The sequence below is a fragment of the Anabas testudineus genome, chromosome 3 (assembly GCF_900324465.2).
Source record: "Anabas testudineus chromosome 3, fAnaTes1.2, whole genome shotgun sequence".
Taxonomy (NCBI): Eukaryota; Metazoa; Chordata; class Actinopteri; order Anabantiformes; family Anabantidae; genus Anabas; species Anabas testudineus.
Window position 1 is genome coordinate 2,366,257 of NC_046612.1, and position 26,452 is coordinate 2,392,708.

General features: G+C 41.3%; 2 protein-coding genes across 2 annotated transcripts in view; one reads left to right on the plus strand and one right to left on the minus strand.

The window, feature by feature from the left end:
- Window positions 1-21,217, minus strand: part of iqgap1 (IQ motif containing GTPase activating protein 1) — a 36,187-nt gene extending 14,970 nt beyond the window's left edge. Inside the window, exons 1-11 of the mRNA XM_026377737.1 lie at window positions 20,962-21,217; window positions 19,734-19,836; window positions 4,658-4,814; window positions 4,053-4,130; window positions 2,984-3,060; window positions 2,339-2,406; window positions 1,743-1,856; window positions 994-1,172; window positions 520-607; window positions 266-423; window positions 71-155 (exon numbers count right to left, since the gene is read on the minus strand). Of these exons, the coding sequence (XP_026233522.1) occupies window positions 71-155; window positions 266-423; window positions 520-607; window positions 994-1,172; window positions 1,743-1,856; window positions 2,339-2,406; window positions 2,984-3,060; window positions 4,053-4,130; window positions 4,658-4,814; window positions 19,734-19,836; window positions 20,962-21,007 (1,153 nt within the window). The 5' untranslated portion in view covers window positions 21,008-21,217. The remainder of the gene's footprint in view (window positions 1-70; window positions 156-265; window positions 424-519; window positions 608-993; window positions 1,173-1,742; window positions 1,857-2,338; window positions 2,407-2,983; window positions 3,061-4,052; window positions 4,131-4,657; window positions 4,815-19,733; window positions 19,837-20,961) is intronic.
- Window positions 21,218-23,987: 2,770 nt separating this feature from the next.
- Window positions 23,988-25,545, plus strand: cartl (cocaine- and amphetamine-regulated transcript-like). The gene is made up of 3 exons (XM_026378841.2): window positions 23,988-24,154; window positions 24,583-24,660; window positions 25,231-25,545. The coding sequence occupies exons 1-3, from the start codon at window positions 24,017-24,019 to the stop codon at window positions 25,336-25,338; spliced, it is 324 nt and encodes a 107-aa protein (XP_026234626.1). The 5' UTR covers window positions 23,988-24,016; the 3' UTR covers window positions 25,339-25,545.
- The last annotated feature ends 907 nt before the right edge of the window (window positions 25,546-26,452 follow it).

A 26,452-nucleotide genomic window follows, 5' to 3' on the forward strand; every position in this document is an offset into this window, starting at 1 on the left:
CTACTACTACTACTACTACTACTACTACTACTACTACTACTACTAATAATAATAATAGGTTTTTATGTACTCTTCAGGTAGCCTTCAGCAATCGCATTAGCCACGTCCACGCCGCTCTGCAACTCATCTTTGGTCAAAGCCTCTCCTGGAGACTCCTAATGAGAAAAACAAAAATCCAGGTTTTATTATAATGAACAGGACAACGAGGCAGAACAGAGGATCCACTGCTGACAAATGTAAATGTACAGCACACACTGATCCCTACCTGCTGTTTAGTCTCTCGGTCTGCCTGCAGCTGTTTCAGATACCAGACTTTGTTCTGGCCCTGCAGGTTCTGGGTGCCCACAGCTTTGAGGGCCTCATATAATTTATCCTCATCGCTGCTCAGCAGAGCCTGTTCAGCTGCACTCAAAGCATTGCTCACTGTTGGGGAAAGGTTGACCTTTTACTTCTGTACCATAGAAACCAAGACACGAGACCAGATCAGCACATGAGTGTGTGTTTGTTCCTGTAACTCACCATTGACTTTGTTGACGTTGCCTTGAATTTCAGCTTGTGTGAGAAGCTCATCGTACACGTCTCTCTCTGCGTCGGCATTCTCCATTTGCTGTTGGAGCAGAACAACAGCAATTTCAAACAGCATCACACTTATTGTCATATCTCTCCTACAGACGAATATATTGCTTTCCAGAGGTCACGTATGTTATCTTATTCTGACTGATGTTGTAAACACCCATCCACAGTCCTCCTCTTCCCGTCTTATTTTAATGTTTGCTCCCTCAGTGGTTTGTGTAGCCTCAGCATTTTACACTGTCTCATGCCAACACCCTCTACTGCTTCAGGCTGCTTGTTCAATTGTTTTCTAATCAAAAAACTGAACACTCAGTCCCATGAACATTTATAGTCTCTTAAGAATAACGTGCCCCAGGCTACCATTCACTTCGGGTCATCTGAAACCTGTACACAGCACTCACTGCACTAAAACCTCCATACCCGTTTGCGTGAGTTGGCCACCTTCTCCCCCTTAGCCTGGTACAGCGTGTCGTGGTACTGTTGGGCCGAGTTTGGACCCAGGTTGACCAGCATGGCATTGGGGTTCTGCATGGCAGCCAGTGTACCTTCTGGAACGCCCTGGTCGATTGCCTCATTGATGGCAATCACAGCAGCGTGTACTGAGGATGGAGGAGAAGAGTAGTGAAGAGTTTGGGTTGTGCAGGGTTTTATCATCTTATTGATGTTCAACGTGATTCAATCATTTTGTATTTTATCTTACTATACTATACTTACTATACTGACATCATGATTTAAATATGTGTATTAGTTTTCTTCCTGAGAGTTGGAGCAGCAGCTCATTAACACTCTTCTGCTAGTAGCCAAGTCTTCATATCCCATTTGTTTAATCTGTATGATCGTTGTAAAAACTGAAGCCACCCTGGTCAGGGCAGAGCCAGACTAGTTGTTTTTATTCTGTTAACCTGACCAATTGAGAGAGAAGGAAACTGACCAGTTAAACCTGGACCTGTGCACAAAGCAATGACAAATCCAGCTAGTCACTGATTATGTGCTTGATAAACTGAGGCAGGTCCGAGGGGTTCAACAGTTAAAAGTTGTAATCTGGCTGAATCTCAATGACCTGAATGAGATTTGTATCAGTTTGAATATGAAGGCATGAATCAGCTAAACAATATAATGTGTAGTTTTCAGATCCTGCCCTCCCCCTGTGACATCTGAGACCCTCTTACATGCAGCTTCATCCACTGAGAGCTCATTGGCCAGGATCCCACCAATCTTGCTGAAGGCGGGCATCTGGATTCCATACTTCTCCAGCTCACTCTTCATGTTGTTGATCTCCTCCTCTGGGAGAGAAGACAGAAGGAACAGATCCATGGTTTGGGGTGGAAAAAAAAGGAAAACAGAGGAGTAAAAGCATGCGGGGGCAGCGTTAGGGAAGTGGGAGACTGTGGAAACACAGTGTTCCTGGCTCATATGTGTTAATCAGATTTCTGACTCTGGCTCTGGGAGCTGAGCGGGAACTCAACTGACAGGAAAAGCTCTCACAGTTACTAATGACTTTCACATTTCCAGCAGCTTCTGTACACTACAGCTGCACAAGGAAGGGTATTTTGCAGCTGCACACTGCAAAATAATCTTCTCTGCTTATGACTCTCAGCACTTTGGGACACTGTGGTACCACTTTATGTAAAACACATTTTGAACTTTAACTTTAGCAACACGGTGACATTTTTAAAGCTCTGGATTTAAGAGCACATCATTTGGTTAACAGAGACAGAATAAGGAAAACAGGCGCACAGACTCATGTTGGCGCTCACAGTCTTACCAGTGAAATCTACTTTTCCATACAGATCCTGGATTTGAGGGGCCAGACCCAGCTTGAACAGGTACAGACTGGAAGAGAATTAGGACATTTTCCCACTTCAGTAAAACCTTATTACCACGATGAAAGATTCAACTAACGTTGACAAATCAGACTAAACAAAAACCAGGATGCCACCAAAGCATTTCAGGGCAAGAAAACAGATGTTTAAACATCCTGTCAGGCTGCCGATCGTGTCCTTTGTTGTGAAGCTAAAAATTACAGACAGATAATTCAAAGACGTGGTGGAAATCTTTCTTGTAATTTGTTTGTTTACCTACTTGTACATTATGGGTGAAACTAATACAGCTAAGCTGTTTTTCAGAGAGTAAAGGAAACGTTAAAATATGATACAGTATTATCTGGTTAATTATGTGCAAGACGGAATAAAAAAAAACCATGTCCACTTTACAGTAGTGGAGGTAAACTGAGTACAAGCACGGTACCAACACTAACTCAGTCCTGCTGGTTGAGTGCACCACTGAACGAAGTGCACTGGTCACTTCATAAAAGCTTTGTGCTAAATGGTTTTCAGTCAGTGTAAGTAGGAGCCTCACTGTGTTCAACGGCCTGATGCCTGATGGTCAGTCAGAGACAAACAGAAAGTACCTGAGTGCGTGTATACAGTAGATGCAGCGCGGCATGTTCTTTCTGTCATAGATGTCTGTGGTTTCGGGGTAGAAGATCTGAAAACATTCAGGAACAAAGGATCAGAGCAGCACTTTGAGCAGGTCCACGATGGCGTGTCAGCGTGTCGCAGCATGTGTGCAGGAGTGACTCAGGACATTAACTCAAATGAGCGATTGCACAATGTAAATGTGTGTTAACATGCCCTGCTGTTGTCTCTGTGGGAGAAATCAAACATTTGAAGGTTTGAAAGTTTGCTGAGCTTTTCTGTGACATTTTAGGCTTAAACTCAGTGTTTTTTATGTCAACAGAATGTTTTACTATAACGAGCCACTGTTTGCTTCTATCAAGGAGAACAGTCCTTTTAAAGGACATTTCAACATCCAAACCATGCATAGTTCTCAAATCTAGTAACCTTTCTCTTAAAGACACACTCATTCCTAAATTGATTTCTTATCTTCAGATGAGACAAATTATCAAAGTATATAAATCAACATGCACGTGATAGCTATCCCGTCACTATAAACAGTGTTTGTTCATATTAATTGTTTGTGTTAAAATTCTAATCTCTTTAAATGGGAATTAATGAAATCTCTCCTCCTTACTGGAAACCAATACCCCAGATGATGCAATTAACTGCTGAAAAGCAAATGACTAATAATGAAAATAACCAAACTCATGATGTTCGACCATGTTGTTTTTGTTGGTGTATTTAAATTGTACTTCAGTGTTTCAAGCCTCGAGCTCTGCACTAAAAACTTCAGGCCACATTTGATTTACTGAAAACTATAACCAAATGTTATGCTTTAAATAATATTACAACGTATTATAATGTTACACAAACAGAGCAGGACGTACGGTCATTGAGGGCTGGGACACATTAAACAATCCCACAATTCATTCACAAATATGAAGAAATAATAAACAAAAACATTAACCTAAAAGAAGAATACATATACTTCTGTTGTTTGACTTTAATCTGAATAATAGTACAATCAGTACATTGGCATGTGAGAGGTAATACTGATGTGTGTATGAGATGAAGGCGAACCTTTGGGAGTCCCTTCTCTGCCATGGCGTTGAGCCACTGGATGACATTGTCTGTGTGTCTGAAATGAAGACCTGTCGCCTGCGAGAGAGAAATCAAACATCAGAACATGTTGTTCACTGAAATCTCAAAGACTCAGTTTCAGTCTCAGTCGCACAACAGGAAGTTTAAAATAAAGCCCCAGTCCACCAAGAGTTTCAGCCAGTTTCACCACAAAGACGTTTACATTTAGTCATTTGACAGAAGCTTTTATCCAAAGTGACTTACAAGGTACAAAGGCAGTGATGTTACCACTACGCTATCCAGCCGGGACTACACCCATCAAGTCAGGAAGAAGAACCACAGCTACTGAATACTGTATCTGTCTGTAGTTGGACTGACAGTGGATCAGTTGGTAGGACAGGCGTCTGCAAACCCCAGTGTTTAAACTGAGGCCTGTGTTAACACCCCCAGTTAAAAAGATAAACAGCTAAAAAGGCTGTTAGAGCCGGACTGTGGCCATTCATGGTTCCTTCAGGATGATCCTTTGTCCAGCATCTAGTAATTAAGCATTAAGTATGGCTTTATTTACTGTCTGTTATTTCTAAAAGCATTAAACAAGTTTCCACCTTGTAACGTGTCTGCTCGCGATCGTAGATTTTCTTGAGGGAGACGGTCTGCGGGGCGAAGAAGTTGCCCAGTTTGGCCAAATAGACCCCGTTCCTCAGCCCCTCCTCCAGCTCTGTGGTGGGAGGCAGCTCCTCGTCCAGACAGGCCTCCATCCATCTGTAAGGAGAACACAGCAGCACTCATCACATATTCCAGTCCCACACATGTACGTCGTTTTCCTACAGGATTTCTGCAGCACGGTAACTTTAAATGTTATAAAGTCACCACACAATTAAGTCGGCAGGTTTATTTCAAGTGTTCTGACCCTTAGAAACAGAAAGAACAGCACAGTAAAATGTCTCCTTATAGTTGATGGTCACAGACCAAAGTTTAAAGCGGCAAGGTGACAGCTGCACGAAGATGAAACCGAAAGCATCGATTACATGTGGAGAAAAAAAGTAAAGATGCTGAGGCTGAATAAAGGAAGTGTAGTTCATCACCTCATCACCTAACTGTCACTGATCATTCCCTCCTGGGTTTGTGATAAACATTAGTTTACCTCAGAATACAAAGAATAAAACGGATGTACAGGGTTAACACAGAGTTACACCACTCGCCTTCATGGTTTTTGCTTTGTTATTCCTGTGCTGATCCATGTTTCAACAATGTCTCAAACTATTTGGTGTTAATAAATCTCTAAGGCAATAAACACCTAACCTGACCCGTGGTAACCTCTCCTCCAGAACACAGAGGTCCAAGAATTCCTCATATGTGACATTTCATTTCTTTTAGGTCATATTGTCAAGTCACATTCCTGCTGTGTTAGAGGAGACATGCTGAGCCCTCACACTGAGCCCTGGAGGACCAGATTCCACCACATCTTATCGCCACTATGTTGTAACTAGTACAGATGAAGCCAGAACATTTGTATCCAGAAAGTGAAGCCTACTCATGAAAAAGAAAGATTAAAAACACCCCGGCTTCTCTTGTCAGTGTCAGATATTCGTCTGGTCGGAGGACAGTTAAAAGCCGCTGTAACTTTCTTTCAACAGTGAACCAGACACACCTTCTTCCACATCACTTGCTGATTACTAGAAAACAAAGAGGCACAGACCTGTTCACACCAGATGTGCAGACACAAACATACTTGTGAATCTGTAAAGACCCAGCAGGAGCCTTTGCTCAGAACCAATCCAATCTTATAGCTTTCAACTGCATTACGTTAAAGGACGTAATTTATATTTAAGAATCAGATTTTGTGCTCAAAGAATCCACTGTAACTGCAGGACAAACACTGGTTTTCCATTAAAATGTGAATATGTCCAGGGCTGGGTTAGTCACTTGTCAGAAGTAATGTTATGTATTACTGCAACATGTTTTTTTAGTAGAGATAAGCTGCCTAACTCATCTTTATGTGAAGAGGTGCTGACAGAGACCTTCTCTTGTAAAAGACACTTTGACCATGGCCGTCTAGTTTTGACACAACATCACTATTTCTTGGCATGGGTGGATTTATTTCGAGCCTCATGCTACAGGTGGTTCAATATTTCCACTTGAAAAACATAGGAACGAACATACATCAGTAATTTTGCACTAAAGTGGGAGTAAAGAGGAGATGTGTTGTCAGTTATTTGGACATGTAAAAAACCCTAACCCTAACCACGTACTGCTTCTCAGCGTAACAAGTTACTTCATAAACTTGAATAATATTACTAAACTTCAGAGGCAGCATGGTATATTACTGTGTTACTATGGAAACTTTTTTCTTTTACGCACAATAGCCTGAAAAATATAATATTTAATAGATCAAACATATCTTTTAATTAAATGTAGACATGATGTCCTGTGCCTAAATGCTTCCTCAAATTAACACATGTATTAGATTATTAGCTGTACAACATGTTTCCACCCCAGTAATGAAAAATGGTAAATGTATAATGTTATTAAGAGAAATTCCAGAGTGATGTCAAACATGATCTTTTGGTCTGTCTCGGCTAAGAAAACACTCCCACTCTTCCCCTACTAAGTTCTTTGTCATGCAACAACAAGGTTAACTATATCCTGAGTGAGATTAAAAGATTCCTTTCCTCCTACAGACAGACCCCCCCACACACAAAGGACGACCTCTGCTGACTATTCAATCACATACGAACTAATCGTACAGCACCACCAGAGTCGTAATCCTCAAACAGAGCCTCGTTTTAAGGGTCTTTTATTTCTAGTAGGAACATTTTTAGTCCTTGTTAAGACAGTTGTGTTCACACAGATACATGAAAACACACTCAGTCACAGAGCAGCTGAAACAACTTCCCTCCCAGGAAGTCGTGACTTGAGGTCCCCAGACAGGCCTGCCATTGAAGCCAAGGTGACCAATACATGGCGCAGGGCCTGGGCCTGCTTGCTGGGAAACAAGCCCCTCCTTTCACCCCACACTGGAGCAGTGAAAAGCTCCATAAAGACGACCATTTAATGGCTGCTTTATCAAGCCGACACACCCTTTCCAGACAAGCACAAATACAGACACACCCTCCACTTAACCAGCGAGAACAGCAGCTATGAATGGGATAACAGCATGTTGACAATGTTGGCTGCAGAGAGCAGCCAGAAAAAATCTGAGTCATCAACAAGATTGTGTGATTAAAAATAGTCTCAAATATGAAAGCATTGCATGGAATCTGCAGAATTACTCCACACAAAAAATAGTTGAAGGTGAAGGTGAAGAGCATCATGTGAGCTATGTGCAGGCTGATGCAAAACACATTTGGTCAAAACCCACTGAAGTGTGGACATGTATTTATACTTAGGCACATAACTAATATCAATGTAGCCACCCAATCAATCCAACATTACCATTAAATTAATCAAATGAGCTAATTAGAGCTATACACTGCATCAGGTTTCATTCGTCACACATAATGAAAAATATAAAATTATAAAACTCTCATTTATTAGGTGACGACACTACAGGGCTATATGGGCTAAAGATAATTAGATTATTTAAAAGTGTGAATGTGTCCATACCTCAAACGCTAGAAAAGAACTCTTAATCCATTTGTTGCAAACATAAAATATCTGCTGCTTAAGACTCGAGGACGTGATCATTTCCTTTGTGACTCATAACAGTAAATTGATTGGATGTCACCAAACTGTATTGATGGAACAATAAATATCCATAAAAACAAGAAAATTATCTGTAAATGAATGTATCATTGTTTGCGACAGTTGAAATATTATAATCAACTCAACTAATTAAAGTCCAGGAGAACAGAAAACAGAAACCTAAGACAATGATATCAAACCCAGTGTTAACAGGTGACGTGTGCACCAATCAGCCACAACATTAAAGGCACCTCCATTCTTAATGTGGTCAAACATCAATGTGTGTGTGAAGTGAAAAACAACAGCATCGATTCTATTAGCACGGTGAAAACTAATCTAACAGGCCAAACATTCAGCCTCTAGCTGGACACCTCTGTTTCATCGCGTCTCTGGATCAATATGGGATCTAACAGTCTTCATTAACATAAATGAAACAGCGCTGTAGTCCAAGCAAACATGGAAACACCAGCAGTGATCATCGCATCCTTTCTCAGAACAGACAGGAAGCTGTAGCTCAGAGGTCAATCTCATAGGAAACGGTCTGATACAGACCACTGTCTCTCCAGGAAGACACGTCGTCTCTTTGCCAGGAGTCCGTCTCTGGCTGCGGTCGGTGTACATCCTCTGTTCCCCTGCACAATTTATTGCCATTGTCTTGACTGCTGCAGCTTCCCCTGCAGGTCGGCTCTACTGGGATATTGGCTGCAGGGGGTCTGTTAATAGTGTTTACTCCCCAGAGAGGAGAGAACTTCAGTTACGTGGAGTAATTCGACTTCCACAGACACGGCGCTTTTGCTGCAGTTAATAACAGAGAGATCGTGTACGGCTTATACGTACAGACCACAGCTTGGCATTTAATAGGCTACAAGGCACAATTCCTTTGTCCTTCTCAGGAAGAGGCCTGATCTGATCTCATTAACTCATTGTTTAACTCAAACGTTGGATAGCAGTACTGTATATTACTGTATACTGCTTATATTTTACCATCCAGCACCATCCTACTTTAATTATAATCAGAATGAGCAGAGAATTATTTTGGTGCAGTGCAGGTCAAAAAAAGCAGTACTGGTTGATTCCATGTTCTAACAGCATATAAATGACTCTGTTTCCATTAGTAGTTGAACATACTGTTGAGTAGAACAGTCCCTGAAATACTGTTAAAACAGAGATTATGTGAAACCTACACTCAACTAAACATTTCAACATAATTTAGCCAAATCTCAGTGTCAACCTGCAAATTACTGAAATCATGCTCCTGAGGTGCAGTGAAATTGTCAGGTCATTATCTTAATCACAATAAGTGCATGATGGCTTTAGCATAACTGGAATTACAGGCTTAGACGCGGTCATGCAGTTTATTTGGGTACGAACACACTGTTTGATTTTATTCTGTTTTCTGTTTTTAACAGTTAGAAAACTCGAAACAAACCAGATGCAAGGTGGCGCATAACACGTGACACAAGCTGTGTGATCCACAACGTAAATCAACAAACAATTAATCCAGAATTTGGCATAAAAAGCAAGAACGCTGCAGGTTAAACTTAAACATCTTCTGGTTTATGACTGATTCACAAACGAACAATTTAAAGCTGTATCAAAGTTTATCTTTGCAAATGTATAAATTTATAAAAAAAATGACTGCTCAAAAATGCTTGTGTTGACATTAAAAACGCATTTGTCAACTCATGTGTGTCTGAAAAGGAAATAAAAGCAAGAACTGAATAAAAGCTGGAGTCCTATCTGGCAGCAGCACAGTCTGTTGTCTAATTAAAGATGGAGCTTTCAGAGTTCAAACAGGAATCACAATCTCAGTCTAGATGGTCCCGTTGCAAGAGGACAAAGCACAAAGACACACACACACACACAAAGAAAAAGATCAGCGTGAGAGCCAATTTGTCCATTACATGCTTTGCTGCAACACTGGAATCTGTGCACCAGCTGACCTCGTCCTCTCACCACTCTGACAGCAGCTGGACTGACACGGTGCCCATCGTGTCTCTGTGTGAAACCCTCAGCATGTTCAAAGTTGGCTGTACTACTGTTAAAACGGTCACACGTGAAGAAAACTACAGAATTAACACACACACACACACATTTTACCTGCCACATAGATACTGTTCGACTACAGACAGTACCCATCGCTTCTCTGACTGCGAGTAAATACTTCTCTATGATTTAATTAATAGATCCAGTATCCATCCAGTCCAGAGCCCACTGACCCCAGAACGGTCTCCAGTTGTAAGAGATTGAAAAAATGTGTTGAATCACATAAAGAAAAAATGATCTTTGGCTGGAGAAGTGATAACTAACAGACATTATGAAGATTTCAGAAGGTTGAGAACCACTGATTTCGAGTTAAAGATGCCAAACGATCATCTGTGTATTTCATCTCCCTACGGTTTTAATCTTTTTTCTTTATACAGTAATTGTTCAATTAAAACTGATTCGAGGCTGAGCTGCACCTCTCGTCCAAAGGAAGCTGGGAACCGTGCCAGGACAGGACTTAAAAATGGACCAAAGTTAATTCAACTTTTTTGCTTCTGCTAACATGTTGCAGAATTAAGTAAATGAAATGTCAAATCTCATAAGAAATCTGAATCAATCATAAAGAAAAAAGCCAGTCCAGTTATTTAGTTGAAATATAACCAGCGTATAAAATATGTACATAAGTGGTCATTTATTTAAAATGACGTAAAAAATGTGACATTAATTTTGCATTAGTGACATAACACTAATGGTTTTTATAATATTTATGAAACTGAAAAATGCTTTAATTATTCTTATTAATAATATGTGCTATGTTTACACATACACTGCCCGTCCAAAAAAAAGTCACTAATATTTCAGTCGGATGCTGCACAAAGTCTTCTCCAGCACATCCCAAAGATTCTCAGTGGGGTTAAGGTCTGGACTCTGTGGTGGCCAATCCATGTGTTAAAATGATGAGTCATGCTCCCTGAACCACTCTTTAATAATTTGAGCCCGATGAATCCTGACATTATCATCTTGGAATATGTCCGAGAAAGAATCCATTGATTAATAACCTGGTCATTCAGGATATTCAGGTCGTCAGCTGACCTCATTCTTTGGTCTCATAACGTTGCTGAACCTGAACCTGACCAACTGCAGCAGCCCCAGATCATAGCACTGCCCCCACAGACCTTTACAGTAGACACTAGTAATGATGGGTGCATCACTTCACCTCCTCTCTTCTTCCCCTGATGCTCCATCACTCTGGAACAGGGTAAATCTGGACTCATCAGACCACATGACCTTCTTCCATTGGACAGTTCTTAACCCAGTTTCAGTAGTTTCATCAATCTCCTCAGATGTTTTCTTTGTTGATTCATGTCAATAATTTGACTCTTCTGAAACAGAGGTTTAGTTTTAGGTACAGCACTAATCAAAGTCTTTCTTCTTCTAATCCACTCTTAATCAAGTTTAAATTACATCACTAAATGAGACATCCCATGTGGACATGTATGTCATGGTTTCAGTCTCAGTTTCAGAACTGTTACATCCTTTTTTTTTCTTTTGGATTTTGTAAAATTTCATGAAATAAGTTTGACAGTTTAACCTTCATGTGTGTGTGTAACCCCACCATCAATGCAAATATATACAGAGCTACTAGTCACATCTGACATGCAGAATCACTCCTCAGTGTCAAACATAACTATGATAAAAGAAACGCAGCACACCGGAGCTCGTCACACAGCCAGGTAGCCGTTGTTCAGGTGGAGAGGATGCTGGAGCTGAGTCAGTCTCATTAATCTGCTGTCTCAGCTCAGCCCTCTGCTACTTTCTCACCTTTTGATGGATGGTAGTATTTTCAGATTGCACAATACTGTGATATCATATAAGACACTTTACACTACACTACACTCAACCCTTCTTCAAATGTCTCATTTTGTTCAACCAACAATCAAAAACCCAAAGATAACACACACAGTAGGAACATTTGTCCCTCTTGCTTTAAAAAGCACACAGGAAGGCAGGAGGTCCACACAGCCGTCAGTCACCTGAGGGCAGACTGGGACAATAAAAAAAAGAAGGTTCAACACATCACTCTTGTGACATTGTTCTTGTAACACAATGATGGGGTCTGACATTATGTAATATTAATTGCTGCACACTCAAGAGGGTTTGGAAAGTGCTCAAACTGCTCAAAAACAGGAAATTACTGGCAAATGGCCACGGCTTTAGGAGGAACTGGGCTGGTGTTGCAGTGAAGGGTGACGCTGAGAAAGAGCGAGAAAACACCGATGATGTCTTAAAACGCTGCTGTGCATCATTTAAAAAACAGCTTAGCAAGCTTTTATTTTCAAATGAGAAAACTGATTTAGTGGTGAAAGCATTAGGTTTCTGTTCAGGTTAGTTTCTGTTCTCTGTTGTGCACCAGGCAAAATCCTGCAGCCCAGCTAACAACATGAAGAAGGGAATAAATATGTTAATGAATATTTTATTACTGAGTGTTAGAGGAAATAAAGCAAGCACGGCAGCATGGATACAACAATACTGGACTAGAGATAAAAGATTAGCTTTCTGTTTAACGTGATGGATTATCTCTCTCTGTTGAAGTCGTGTTGTCAAACGAACAGCAGATTAAAATGTAGAGATGTTACACAACTTTATTTGAAGGTGGTGTGTCCTGTCACAATTTAACAAGTGATGATAAAATCTGAACTCACATTATGGTCACACCTTTGGGTGGGTGGACTTCAGATATGATAGACGTGATTTAAAGCTTAGAACTGGGACACCTGAGTGTTTTATAATACAAACACTGCACATAAGCTTGTGTGTTGTATTTTTTTATAGCACGGTTAGATAACAGACATGAACTGTAGGATTAGTTTATGACACAACAACGATCAAAGGAAACAGATTCTGTTTCAGAACACACTGTAACGTCAGTGTACGAGCTTATGAGAGCGGAATAAATTGTTGTGATATAAAAACTAGTTCTTCAGTACTCAGACAGAAATTTTGTGACTATGACAGATTGTGTGGCAATATTTTTATCAGTAAGAAAAAAAACCCACAGTATATGCAGAAGTATGTGATGCTCTGCTATTTCAACATGACATCTGGTTTTAACACATTCGAGTAAGTGTTACAGTTGAAATAGATTTAGTTTAAATCGATTTAATAAGAGCACGTCCACATCAGACTGTTATGATAGTGGTGTTACAGTATTACAAGGTAAACAAAGATTTCAGTGCTGACATGTAAGAAATAACATGTTTAGGCAGGTGTGTTCCCAGAAGGAGGAGTAAAATCCCTTTGTGCAGGATTAAATGGATACAGTAGTGAGACCTCGTATGCTGGATGCTTTTTAAAATACAGCGTCACAGTGAAATAAATAAGGATCTGAATATTTTCTGAAGTTACCTCTCTGTCAGTAATGTCACCTGTGCTCTGCAGGTAAATTCAGTCATTTTTTAAATAACTTAGCAGCACAAACTATATTTTAAAATGACAAAAATAGAGATGATAAATTAGAATTAACAGTCTGTCATCTTGCATTAAAAACAAGCGTGCATACGATATGTCACACAAACCCATTCAGTACCGTGTTACCATGACCTCAGCGGAATGGATTCTACGTTACATCAGAGCAGGACAACAAAAAAACAAAAAAACACTGTGAGCGCCTGAAAGTCAACAAAACACTGGCATGTCATCAGGAGGAAACCTGGCCAACCATAGATACATTTAGCCATCACCACAGTAACATCTACTATGTTGGACTGGACTGTACTCGCACTTCAAGTGAAAGTCAGACTCAGCAAAATCTAATGAACTTGTACAGTTGTTGCATCACTGAAGGGCGTTTCTGTGTTGGCTGAGTCATACAGAAGTTCAGTCCTCATGTTGAAGGATGTTCTCACCTGTCGTCTGTGTCATTATTCAGCCGGTCATAAATCTACGAGGCTTCATGACAGCTGACACATTCTCTCATCCTTAACCTCACATGTCTTAACGCTGCTTTTAACTCCTCCCTCACCAAGCAAAGAGCAAATACGCTGCAGTCGGAGCTACATGCAGTTCTGGGTTCTACACCAGTTCTTTGGATCTGACTCAAAAACTGGCCCCAAAGCAGCTCTTGAACTGACTTTGTGTGGTCTGTAATTCCACAAATTTCACCAGAGCCACCACGTAGAGACCTGTCTGATGAAATACTGGTTTTACTGGCTAACATCACAGATACCTGTGAGTGGGAACCCTCTCAAAGACTGCTGTGTTTTATTGCACTGGGCCCACAACACTGAAAAGGCTCAGTGTGTTTGAGCCAGACCAAGAACCGGCACCCACACAGTCCCACCTCGAAAAGAGGCAAATATGGTAAAACTATTTGTAAAATGTTGAGGTTTTCCTGCGTTTAATTTTTCCCCTCCTCATACAAAATAAGATGGAACAGTGATACTAGCATCTAAAACTGGTTTATGCAGATTTTAATACGCCTCTTTTTTATTATTATATCCTGGAAAAATCCTGTTTTATTTTAAAACAGAGCTTTGATGCTTCATCTACACAAAGTTCCAAGAGTCGAATCCATTCATTTCTAAAAATCCTTAAACGTTCATGACATTTTAAGGTTAAAGTTTTAAAGAGAACTCCGTCATTTTAAATTATTTAACCATCATGAGAACTACAGCTGATCTGTGTGCTGTAAATAGGGCTGAATGTGAACCAGCCTTTCTGGAAATAAAGACTCTGCTCTGTACTTTTTGTCAACACACTGACTAGAGACTCCTCAGTGATGTGCGACGTCGTGTGACGACTGATGTGTATTTGAGGAGTGAAGTTAACAGGAACGAGAGGGAGGATCCTGCTGCTGTTTTTACATCACTTTTAAAAAGAGACGCAGGACACATGGTAAACCCAGCTGGTTTACAGACATTAAAAGTACCTCACATTGTTCAGCACTGCCGAAGAAATGACAGAATTACTGCTGCAGGACATAAACATAAGCAGGTGTAATAAAGCTGTTCTAATCTCTCTGTTTCTGATGACTCTATATTTAGCTCACATCGTTTGTCCCTGATACCCGTTTGTCTTAAATACAAAAACACATTTTACTCACTCCCATTTCAAACCCACATCACCATTTCTAAGAACTGGTTTAAAGAAACCTAGAATCTTTCTGTGTCTCTCATCAACCCACATGGCACAACATTACCCAACACTGACTCTGTATTTTCAAGCGAAACACAGATTTCTGTTAATGAACACAGATTAGAACCTTCCTGAAACTGACTAAATGTGTAGAACTATTAAAAACTGTCACGTGCTGAAAAGTGGAAGTCAACATGTTGGCAGATTTAGATCCTGTTTACGTATTCGTCAATGATTTAAAATTTTACATTTTAAAAGTCGCCTATTTTCGATAGATTTTAACACGTAAAAAAACAAACCCAGCCCTGAATTAGACTTGATGAATTGAATTAGGACACGACTCAAACCGTTTTGGATTTCTCTACCTGCCAAACTACAGAAACTGACTGCTGCAATTATACATTCACTCCTTCCTCAAATCAAATGCCTCTGTTCCACTTTCAAACCATGTGTGGAATTAAAAGCCTGCACCCCAAAACAACCATGACACCGCACGTGTCTGAAGACTCTCAGTCATCCAGGTGAGGTTGTCAGCGCCGCTACACGTGGTTGTCAGAATACGAGAGGTATGTGGACGATATGTGACAGAGGTGCAGAAGTAGTCGTGACGTTCTGAGTGCAAACATCACTCCGTCACTTCACTGTGTAATCACTGAATCCACTGTTTACTGTTCTCTGATGTGATGAAGAGGAAATGTGCAGTTGATGCGATGCACGGCTCACTAAACAGGAGAAAACATGTCCGACTGCATTCCCACAGAGACGTTCACAAAATAGTGAAAGTCTAAAGAAAAGACCGCTTAGAGGGAAAGTTTGCTCATTTTCAACTTTCTTCTGGTTGGTCTGGTTTTTGTGCACACGTTATGGGTACGGCATCAACTTTCCCACTGTATTAAAATATCCGTCTGCTTCGAGCTGAATAACGTCACATGACATCATCTAGAGGAACAAGTCAACAAAGACACAACCTGCTGAGTAAGAGCAACGACATGACCTCATCTGAAGACGGACGGTGTAAGACACTAGATTAAATAGGTTCAGTTCCTCCCCGATGGGAGGAGATGCTGCTTTTCTATGTTTCAGATCATTTTAAATGGAATAGTTTTGTACTGTTTTATTATTAATATTCCAATGAATGTTCAATTTATGGGAAAACAGTCGACAGACTAACAGATAATGAAAATAATGATAGTTTACACCTATTTTTAGAGTGGAGGCCTCTTCTTAAAAAGCCAACAGAGATGAACAAGTCACAGAGCATTCAAATAAGGTGTGATAATGAGCCCTGCATGTAGCCTGAGCCTCAGATTCTGCATCTGATGGGAACATGAAAATAAGAGAGATAACACATAGTTTGCATTTCTCTGCAGTGGTGATCCAATGTGTACTCAAGTCCACAGGGGCCTTTACACTCACATTCACATGTGACAGCAGGAGTGTCGCAGTGACGGCATCTCTCTTTGGATACCTGCAGCCATGGCACACAGGCATGCTCTCACACCCCGCTGTGCACCTGTCAGAGGCATTCCCATCATACCTCTCTGCATCAACTCACACTCCCAACATTCCCCATTGTTCAGCTTTCTTCCCATAGAGCTCAGTCTAACGGAGACTCTGCAGACACCAGGACTCTTCAGCTACACTCCGAGTAACACGTTTCCCCTTCACAGACTGTCTATGTTCAATATTTCTAGTTTATTGACGCCAACCTCCATCTGCTGTGAACGGTGTTGTTGGGAGTTCCCAAGGAAACAAATCCTGGATCCACTTCAGGGATTCGCAGCAATAATTTACTAGAAATTAATTTGAAGTAGTGACAATGATCCGTGTGCCCACGATGCATTAAGATGATTTAACTGAGAGCATTGATTAACCAGGTAGTCTAGTCCTCTGCATTAAGGTATAAGGTAAAGCTCTGACTCAAATAAATGCTGATACACCTGTTAGCATCATGAGACATTAGTCAGTACCTAAGGGGGCAGAAAACAAATCCTGCATCAAATTTACTTCAACGTGTGAACCATTAATGTCTAATCTTCTCTGTCTTATACCAAATGTAATATATAATATTTTATCTATAATAAAATGGAATTGACACTGATGAATGTGATGCTGTTTATTAAACCAGGGACTGCATTTAAATAATCACATTTACAAGGTCAAGAGTGAACTTTGAATATTAACTAAACATCAGCAAACTGTCTGTAGATGAGCCCATGAATACTATGACATTGTTTTGTCAACTACTGAAGTCCAATCTGAAAATCACACTTTTAACTACAATAAGTTTTAATTATTACACCTTAAACTGTGTAAAACCTGGACGTGAAGAATTCCCTTCTGTTTCCTAATTCCTGTCAAACACAAACTAAACCGACAGCAGCAAAAAAAGAACCAGAAAGCAGCCACAAACGGTTCAGGTCTCACTTTTCACTGGCTGGAAGTTTTTATGTTTTTGCTCTTTGCTCTGCTCATTTGGCAGCAACTGTCCTGATTTGAACACAAAGTAGGAACAAAATGTTCACACACGGTTTCCAGGGTACGAGTGTAGAAAGAAAAGAACAGGGTGATAAAAAATATTAGGACTAAAATAACTCTCCATTCTACATTTGACACAAGTTTCTACAGGTGTTAAAACATAAAAAAACACACACACATTGTTGGAAATGTCAAACCGGGCGTCGGATTACAACAGGAGACGATAGAACTGTGGCAAAGAGGTCACAACACCTGTGATTTGAAAAATAGATCAGATTTCTAAAGCTGGATAAACAGCAGAGCAACATCTTACAGTGCAACACAGGAAAGTCGCCTGCACGGCAAGGTGGGAAACACCACACTGTTTGAACAGGTAACATCTGCTCCCTAAGAATCAGACGCCAAACTCACAAACCAGCTTCTTGTGGTTCCGCCGAGTCACTACCTGTTAGTCTTTTCACTCTTAACCTATATAACAACAGCGAGCGCAGTTTCATGTTTTATAGAGAGAGACGCTGATGGCGGGTAGAACGGGGGTGAAACTGGGTTTCAAAAGCTACTGAAAGTGATCCACTCTGACTCTGAAGTCCCAGGAGAGAATCAGTTTTTAGTTTAACGCAGAAGAAAAGTGGAAGAGCAGCTTTACACTCTACACCACTACTGACATGTAATCTTCATTCACCTCCAGTCGTCCCTTTAAAAGCTCCCTGGGTTGGATAACAACCTTTCTTCCACATAACAGCTCCTTTTAACTCTTTAAGACACATCAGCTTTTAAATCCAGAACATCACACTCTTTCAGCTGAAATCAGCATCAGCTCTTTGGAGTCAAACTCAGCACATCCATCATCTGACAACGAAAGGAGATTTTAGGATTCACCAATTAAAATTCAAACTAGAAGGTAACGTACAGTATCTTCAGCTCCTGAATGTGTCTCCATCCTCTGAAAGTCTGATTAACATTAATCAACATCAGCACTTTTATCTTTCTAGTATTCTAAATGCTCAGAAACATTCCAGACACAACACGAATCACTCCAGGAATCCCTGAACATCACAGATGGATGATAACAGACGATGGACGTGGGGCAACAAAGACAAGACACACACCACAGCCATGAAACCGCTCGTCTTCTTTATCAGAGCACGCACACACACACGCACACACACGTACGTACGGACTACAGCACTCACACCGGAACCTGTTGCTATGACACCCGCTGGTTTCTGTGGTAACAGTGGGAGATACATAAATCAACAGGGACTGAGTCACTTCCTGTCTCGCACAATCCTTCCTCTTTTGAATCAGCGAGCCCGCGCTGGGGTCGACCCCAGAGGCGCTGAAAGCAAACACACAGGCGGCTGTTAACAAGTTCAGGCAGCTGCAGACGGATCCAGAGACTCACCTGGTTTTAACAAATTCCACGCAACAGCGAACAGGACGTTTGGAGAACGCGGGTTCTGTGGCTTTTTCGCACTTTAATAATCAGTTGTAACACTTTAGGAATCATCTAGGTTCATTACGAAGCTGCAAATGTTTTCATGAATCACGTGTTGATGTTTCTATCGTGTTGTCTTGTACTGAACTAAGAGAGGTCAGACATGGACCTAAAGAAATCACCGTAACATTTAAAATAATATTTCTCTGTATTACAGACACGTTTTAGCCAGAGAGAGTTCGGACATTCGACTTTTTGAGTCCTGTTGAGAAGCTCACAGAATTTAACCAGTTTGGATTAAAAGATCAAACTAAACAACAAAGTAGAATCACGTCTGCAGAGAGACTCAACGTTTAGACTGAGAGAGAATTCAGTTCGTATTCACGCGTCAACCCAACCTTCTCTCCTGATTCAAATCGAAAACAACAGCTCAGTGGAACCTCGGAGTAAACTAGGTGCATTTCACATTTTTTAATTTAAAAGCAGCTACAATATCAGAGATTAAAGATTAAACGTGATTAGATATTTGAATTCTGCTCTCGGTACTTTGGTTTTGATTCTTGAGCTTCACAGATCCCCTGAGGAACAAAAGCTCTATTCAAAATATCAGCAGGACCTAAAACCTGATCGTCATCAAGTCCGTGGGGATGAAGTCAAACTGTAACTGTATCAAACTAGAAGCTTCTGAACTGGAAACATTTCCCTTTTTTCCACAGTTTTCTGAACCATTCAGTGTCTTTGAGTCGTGGACAGAAGCACAAATGTAAAACTTTGAGCTAATTATCACTTGTCACTATTTTGGGGCCTTTTAATGTTCTGAAGGTGAATTTATTATGTTGTGTGGTTGGTTCACAGCATCAATCACAGATTTCATCTGGAATTCTTTGGAAAGACTCCTCCTCCTTGTTGCAGCCCACAGAGGTTCAGTTGGTTTGCAGGTAAACCGACTTCCAGCCTCTTACCTTTTCGCCTCTTCCAGGTGACACAAGTACTCATAGGCCATGTTCTGCTGCCTCCGCTCGTCCATCTCCTCTGCTGTGAGCCGCTCGACGCCATCGAGGACCGCTGGAGCACAAAAGAAAGCAAAAACAGCAGTGAGGGCAGTAAAAGTGATTCAATGTCAACTGTGTGCACAGTATTATTAGTAGGAGTAGCAGTATTTAGCAACCAAGAAAAGGTTTCCATCAGCTCACAGGTTTCTCTACAGCTCCACATTTTGAGGTGTTTCACACAGGAAACAGGCCTCATTCATGAGTCATCTGTGTGGCCAGTAACACATGAGCTCAGCCTGGCTCGGCCCGTCACACTGTATGATGTGGGCATGTCTTTGTCTGTAAATGGCACATGTATTCATGCAGTGAAAACAAAAAACAATGCAGGGCAGGTTACGGGGTGATTCCCGTGAGATTACACAGCGGAGCAGTGATTCCGCCTGCACACCAACACAACCCACACAAGTTTGTTCTTTCCCCAAAATTATGGAGGGGGGATGGGAACAGGATGAGGGCGCGGGATACAAAGAGGCCCTTATTTAGCCTCCTGTCACATCTGAGAGTGCAGCCTGTGTGAGGTCACAGGTAAATCCTACTTTTAATGAACGTGAGTGCAGTGAAAGCTGCAGGACTGACCTCTGTGCCAACACCCGGAGCTTCAACACTGATATGTATTCAAAGCTGAGATACTGAGCTCCATCTGACAAGCAAACTACTTCTAGTTTTTCATACATGATGGATCCAGGACTGGATTGTTTTATTGTATAATCCAAATGAAGGCCAGTGGTTCCTCCACCCTGCTTTAAACCATACAGTACATGGGCGGTGGTTGTTGGGTAATTTCATCTCCATCTCCACACAAACCTCACCGTTTTGCCTCTGCAGCCTAATATTAGGTGTAAACTAAAGTGCAGAGTAACTCGGACAGTGAACGTGTCGGACCTCCGTGCACCCTGACGCAGGCCTCCCTCAGTCTCCACTCCGCGATGCATTCTTATAAAACGCGGAAGTCATAATTAGGCTGGAACCATGCTGTCAAATCAAACCCGATCTGTGACTTTCTACCAACAACCGACTCTTTCCTGAAGTTTGGGGGCGTTTGCATGGTCACGATGCGACCTGGAGCTCTCTCCGTGCGTTGGTGAGGTGAGGCGCCTGCCTGGCATCTCAAGGTGAGCAGAGAAAAGTGGGAACTTACAGCCGTATCTCGGCCGGAGCCCGTCCGCCTCGTCTGAAGTTGACATCCTCCACTCTTGAGAAACGCGACTCTTTGCGCTCCACGACTCGCTTCAGAAAAGTTTACGCGCAGCCTGGACACTTTCCAAAGTCTTAGGATCCAAACGCGACTCAAAAGCGAAAGAAACCCGGGAAGGACCTTTCGGCCCTCTTCTTCCTCCGCTGCACAGTTAGAGTTGAGACTTTCTTCTTCTTCAAACCTCACTGATGTCACTGGGTGTGTTCTTCCTAATCCTGAAGTATGCGTTTCAGGAAACGGAGCTGCGCAGCCCCCAGGCGGCCAAACTGCAGGCGCAGCGCCCCCTGCTGTTAACTGCGGGCAGGAGACCACGGAGGCCCAAACTGGGGTCCTGTCCCCACTTAAGGCCTTAAGAAGGTGGATGTTGAGTTTAAATGTGCACAGATCAGTGCAACAAGCTGATGATCTGAAAAGTTCTGCGTTAAAACGTCATTGAAGAAGAAGAAGAAGAAGAAGAAGCAGAGCTCACATCCAAAACAGCTCAGACATCGTTTTAATTCATTCATATTTTTATTTTAAGGATTATTTTGTAATTAGTAGTATCATTTTTATTTGTGCAGTAAAGTGCAAACCATTGTTTTTTATATTGATTATACTGAAACTGGAACCTTGAATAATCTAAAACCTGAAAGTCAGTTATTGACCATAAAAACAGTATCAAAATAGTCTCTTAGTCTAAAGGCCACTAGCTTTTCCTGGTACGTTCAAACACATCTGTGGAATAACAGAGTCCACTCCACCGTCCCAAACGACCACAGAAACCTCAGAATTATTTTCTCAGACCTGTTCAACCTGATTTACCATTTCTGCACCAAATCACACTCATGCAAATAAAACTCATTTGATTTTCAATTTAGTGTGCACGGTTCAAAGGCAGAGTTTTTACAGCAGCAGTATTTCCTCCAATTTGTGAGAACATGATACCATCACTGGGGATACAGGCATTTTAAAGTTGAGCTTAACATTTGAAGAGCTACAGGAGCAGAGGTGAGAGCCAGGTAAACTTAAGTTTCCTCGACCTGATGTGTGTGATCCAGAACTATGAACATGGCAGTAACCAAAACAAACTTCTGTCTATAATTAAACTGTAACTTCAGTCACTTAATTTCTTCCCAAAGTTTTCAACATGTGGCTTTAAAAGAGATCCATCGAGTGAAACACCAAGGTTTTTATACAGTCATCAGATTTCTTTGAACAGAATCTGTGACGGTTCAGTTAAGAGCGTCCAGGATGAGCAGACAGGAAACAGATGCTGCTTTTACAAAGTAAATAACATGATGGTCAGAGACGTTGTTGTGCCACCCCCAGGTACTAATAACAGACAGGACTGGATCCACTATCTTCCACCATGGCACAACAACAAAACAGGAAAGTGGCAGAGACAAAATGCTAAAGCATCCAGAAATGCAGCCTTAAAGCCGCACATCAGTTCTGTGCAGAAACACCACGAGTTCTCTGAACCGAGCTGATTTCAGATGGACGGAGCGACAGTGGGGATGTTCTGTAGTCCGACCACAGACACACGCTGGCTTCTCCTTCTTTGTACTTCTGTCAGATAAATAAAGGTTCATTAGAATAAACAAATCAAACACTTTATGTCTCGTCTTCCTCGTCCTGTTTTTTCCTTCTCGACCTCTGAGTTGAGGATATTTTGCAGAACTCATTTTGTCTGTTCTCGGCACAATAAACACAAGAACATCAATAATGGACTGAAAGTGTCCAAGTCAGCTCCAACTGTGAGTCAGTGTGCATAATACAAACACCCGGAAACGGTAACAAGTGTGCAGGACGCAGCCAGAGATTAACTACAGCCGTGCTGTCAACACTTCCTAAAAGTCTGCAACGATACACATTCAGTCGGGAACGAGGACAAATAAATAAATAAATAAACAGTGTGTTTCTCCTCACATCCCTCTCCTCTCTGTCTCTCTGTAAGGTCAATCGATATGTCGGGTGTGTAAACAGATGAATGTCGTCTTCTCTGTCCTGTGGGAGGAGCAAACAGCAGCTTTATTAACAAAACCAACACATTACTGACTCTTCCAGCTCCACTCAGACACAATTCACAAAGAAAGGTTCAGATTTCTGCTGGTTAGACAGAATCAGCCGTCGTTTAAACTTTTAAAATAATTTCCCCAGTTTCATAATGTGTAAAATAATGAAGAAATGTTCCATTACAAGTGAAAATCCTGTAGTTGAATTCCTTTTAGTACTAAAATGGAATCTGTCAGAAGATAATTACTCCAGTGATCGTTATTATAAAGTGCTGCTGGGTAATTCAGTGTGTTGATGTGCTCTCGGCTGTACCCCATCATGGTATTATTGTCTGTGAAAACCCAGTTCGTCCAGTTTGGGGTTTATATTTTTCAGATCAGCGTTTTCGTTACACTTTAAATAAAAGGATAAAGGAAGCTGCTGAATGAATTAACATGTGGAGGAAGCAGGTTTGTTCTGGATCAAAAACACAGAAGAGCTCATGTGACGTATCAGTGAATCTCATTTTTAACTCATATGTTTAAATATTTACTTGATTTTCAGGAGCACTGAAGTGATTATTATTCTCTACAGTTTAATTTCTTAATAGTTTCTTTTTCCCTCTGAAGTGATTTTATTGATATGTGTCAATAATGATCATAGAGACTAATATGACATTACAGACTACCTGGGGGGCGGGGTCATGTGACCAGGTGTTCAGCTCACCTGTCTGCAGCTCCTGTGTTTGGTGCAAACAGCTGTGATCAAGTTTCTCATGTGTTTGTTTGTTTGTTTGTTTCTGGAGGAGGTGAGATCCGCATCTGAAGTGCAGTTTAGAAACCGAGTCCAACCATCCATCCCTGTCTGGCCCCGCTCAAACCCCCCCTGCGTGTTAATCCTGCACTGGTGTTTCGGGCGGGGCTTTACGAGTCCATATAAGACCAGAGAGGGTCCGGCTGGACGGAGAGTCTCCTGTTGACCTGCTGCGACCCTGCGCTCCTCCACCTGCTCCAGGACCAGTACCATGGAGAGCTCCGGGATGCTCCGCGGGCTGCTGGTTGTCGGCCTGTTGTCGGTTCTGTGTCACGGCCAAGCGTCCAACGAAGTGTCCGTGGAGGAGTTGGGAGTGGGAAATCCCGAACCGGCCACAGACAGAGAACTGGTCAGTATCCGAACAGCTCCAGAGAACAGAACAGTCAGTGAGGCTATGACAGAAATCATGGGTCAGTTTGTTCTGAGGAGACAGTTCTGCTCCTTTTTATTTTTCACTTTAGGAGCAAGTGATGTTTTTAACGTTTCATGACATCATGAGATCTCTCTTATCAGAGAGAAAGAAAAGTTCATTCCCTTCATTCCAACACTGGTTAATATCATAAAAGAGGAGTTTAAAGTTTCCAAACATGATAAATGTGTAAATGATGCACAGACATCTAGAATATGACATGTTGTGTGTCGGGAGGGTGCAGCTACAAGAAGGATCACACAGAAAGGAGCAGATGTACTGTAAGTGGATGTGGGACTCCTGACACGTGCACACCTCCACCACAGGCCTAATGGTTTTGTTTTTGTGAATGACTCTCTGCTGAGCAGGTGGAGGCACTGAGGGCTCTGCTGGGCAGGATGCACAGTCAGCTCTCATCCACGGAGAAGAGAGCGAGCATCCCAATGGTAAGTTCACTTTATTCCTCATCTTTATGCTATAGGCCAACTCTTTAGTAATGACAAGTAGAGTGTAGTTTGTAAGACAACAATGTTTAATTAAACTCATTGACAAAAGATACGTCCCACTAATTAAAAGATAGGAAGAAAACGCCAACAGCAGTCTTCTCCTCAGTGCAATTACAAATGAATTAAGATTGTTTCCCCACTCCAATTAGCTGAAAGAGAGAAGTTAAACAGCAGCAAGAAGCAGTTCAGTCATCCTGTTGCCTCAGTGGAAATAAATCAGTGAGAAATAGGGCAGAACCAGCCAGGAACAATTTCAGTTAATGAACAGGATTTGATTATTTCACAGACGAAGACCAGAATGATTAGCTTCTTCTTCTTCTTCTTCTTCTTCTTCTGTGTAAAAAAATCAGAGTAATTAAGAGAAAATGTACTCTCCATTAAATGTTCAGCATCTCTCCTGCCAGTGATAAAGAAACATCACTGGGATTTCTCCAATATTTATAACCTTACTACAAAACAATGTGTTTTAATTATTGAAGCTAACATCTGTCTCCTCGTGCTGCTCTGCAGTGTGGGATGGGCGACCGCTGTGCCATGAAGTACGGGCCTCGCATCGGGAAGCTCTGTGACTGCGGCAGAGGAGCCAACTGCAATTCTTACCTGCTCAAGTGCATCTGAACCACTGACGACATTTATCTCCTTTTTCTTTACGCATCATCACTTTTACAGGACCAAACATCCTTCAGCTGACTTTATCTTTATTTGTATGCGTTATGCATCGTTGCTTCGCCATTTGTTGCCTGAAGATAATCATTGATTTTATATTGCTGACAGTCCTGATGATCTTCTCTAGCATGTAAATGTTTGTGTTGAATAAACAGTTAAACCAACCTTTTGCTGTTTTACTTTCTTAAGGTTACTTATAGTTATTGTATGTTGGAGGTTTTGGTCTGTGGTGTTGAATCTGGAACTCTCTGTCTGCACGAATAAATCCATGTTGTTAACTGGAAATTTAACAGAACTATTTGTACATATGGGAGCTTTGCAGGGGATCATCCCTCACTAATCACAGGATCAAATCATGGTTTACTGTAACTTAGCTGAATGCGGACTCATTGAACATTAAACTTCCACTAAAGCACAACAATCCACTGATTACTAATAGAAACTCTCCAGCTGTGAAGAGTCTATAACAACAATTAGATACACAACGTACAAATAAAAGAATATTTGCACATTATTAACGAGACGACATGTATGATTTGACTCTGTGTATCTTCACAGCACCTGTCATACAAAGGCTGTTTGCATTATTCCTGTTTGTTGCACTACACAGTATTACAGTACAGGCAGTGTACTCAGCTGGATGCACAGATCTGTGCAAACGACTAGAGTGTGTTGGTGCTCCGGCACATCTGCCGTGCAGCAATAATGGCTTTTGTTCTTCAAACAAAGTCAGCTGGTGGTTTCAGCACAGTGGTACAATAAATTAATATTAAAAAGCTTTTGATCTTCTTCTGTTTTCTTCTGCTGTGTTTACAGATTTAACATCAGAGGTTTAGAAACGGCCAAATGAAATTAAAGTTATTATTTTATTATATGTGGAAGTTACAGCCTCGACAGTCATGGTTCATGCATTGTAACAGAGCATTTAAGATGACAAGCATGTTTTATTACTTTTATTTCATTCAGAAAAGAACAAAAAGTTTTTTAATCAAAAAATAAATAAATAAAACTGAGGCAAATATAACAGATGGAAATCTCTCTACCAGTAGCATGTTGTGTTGGTTCC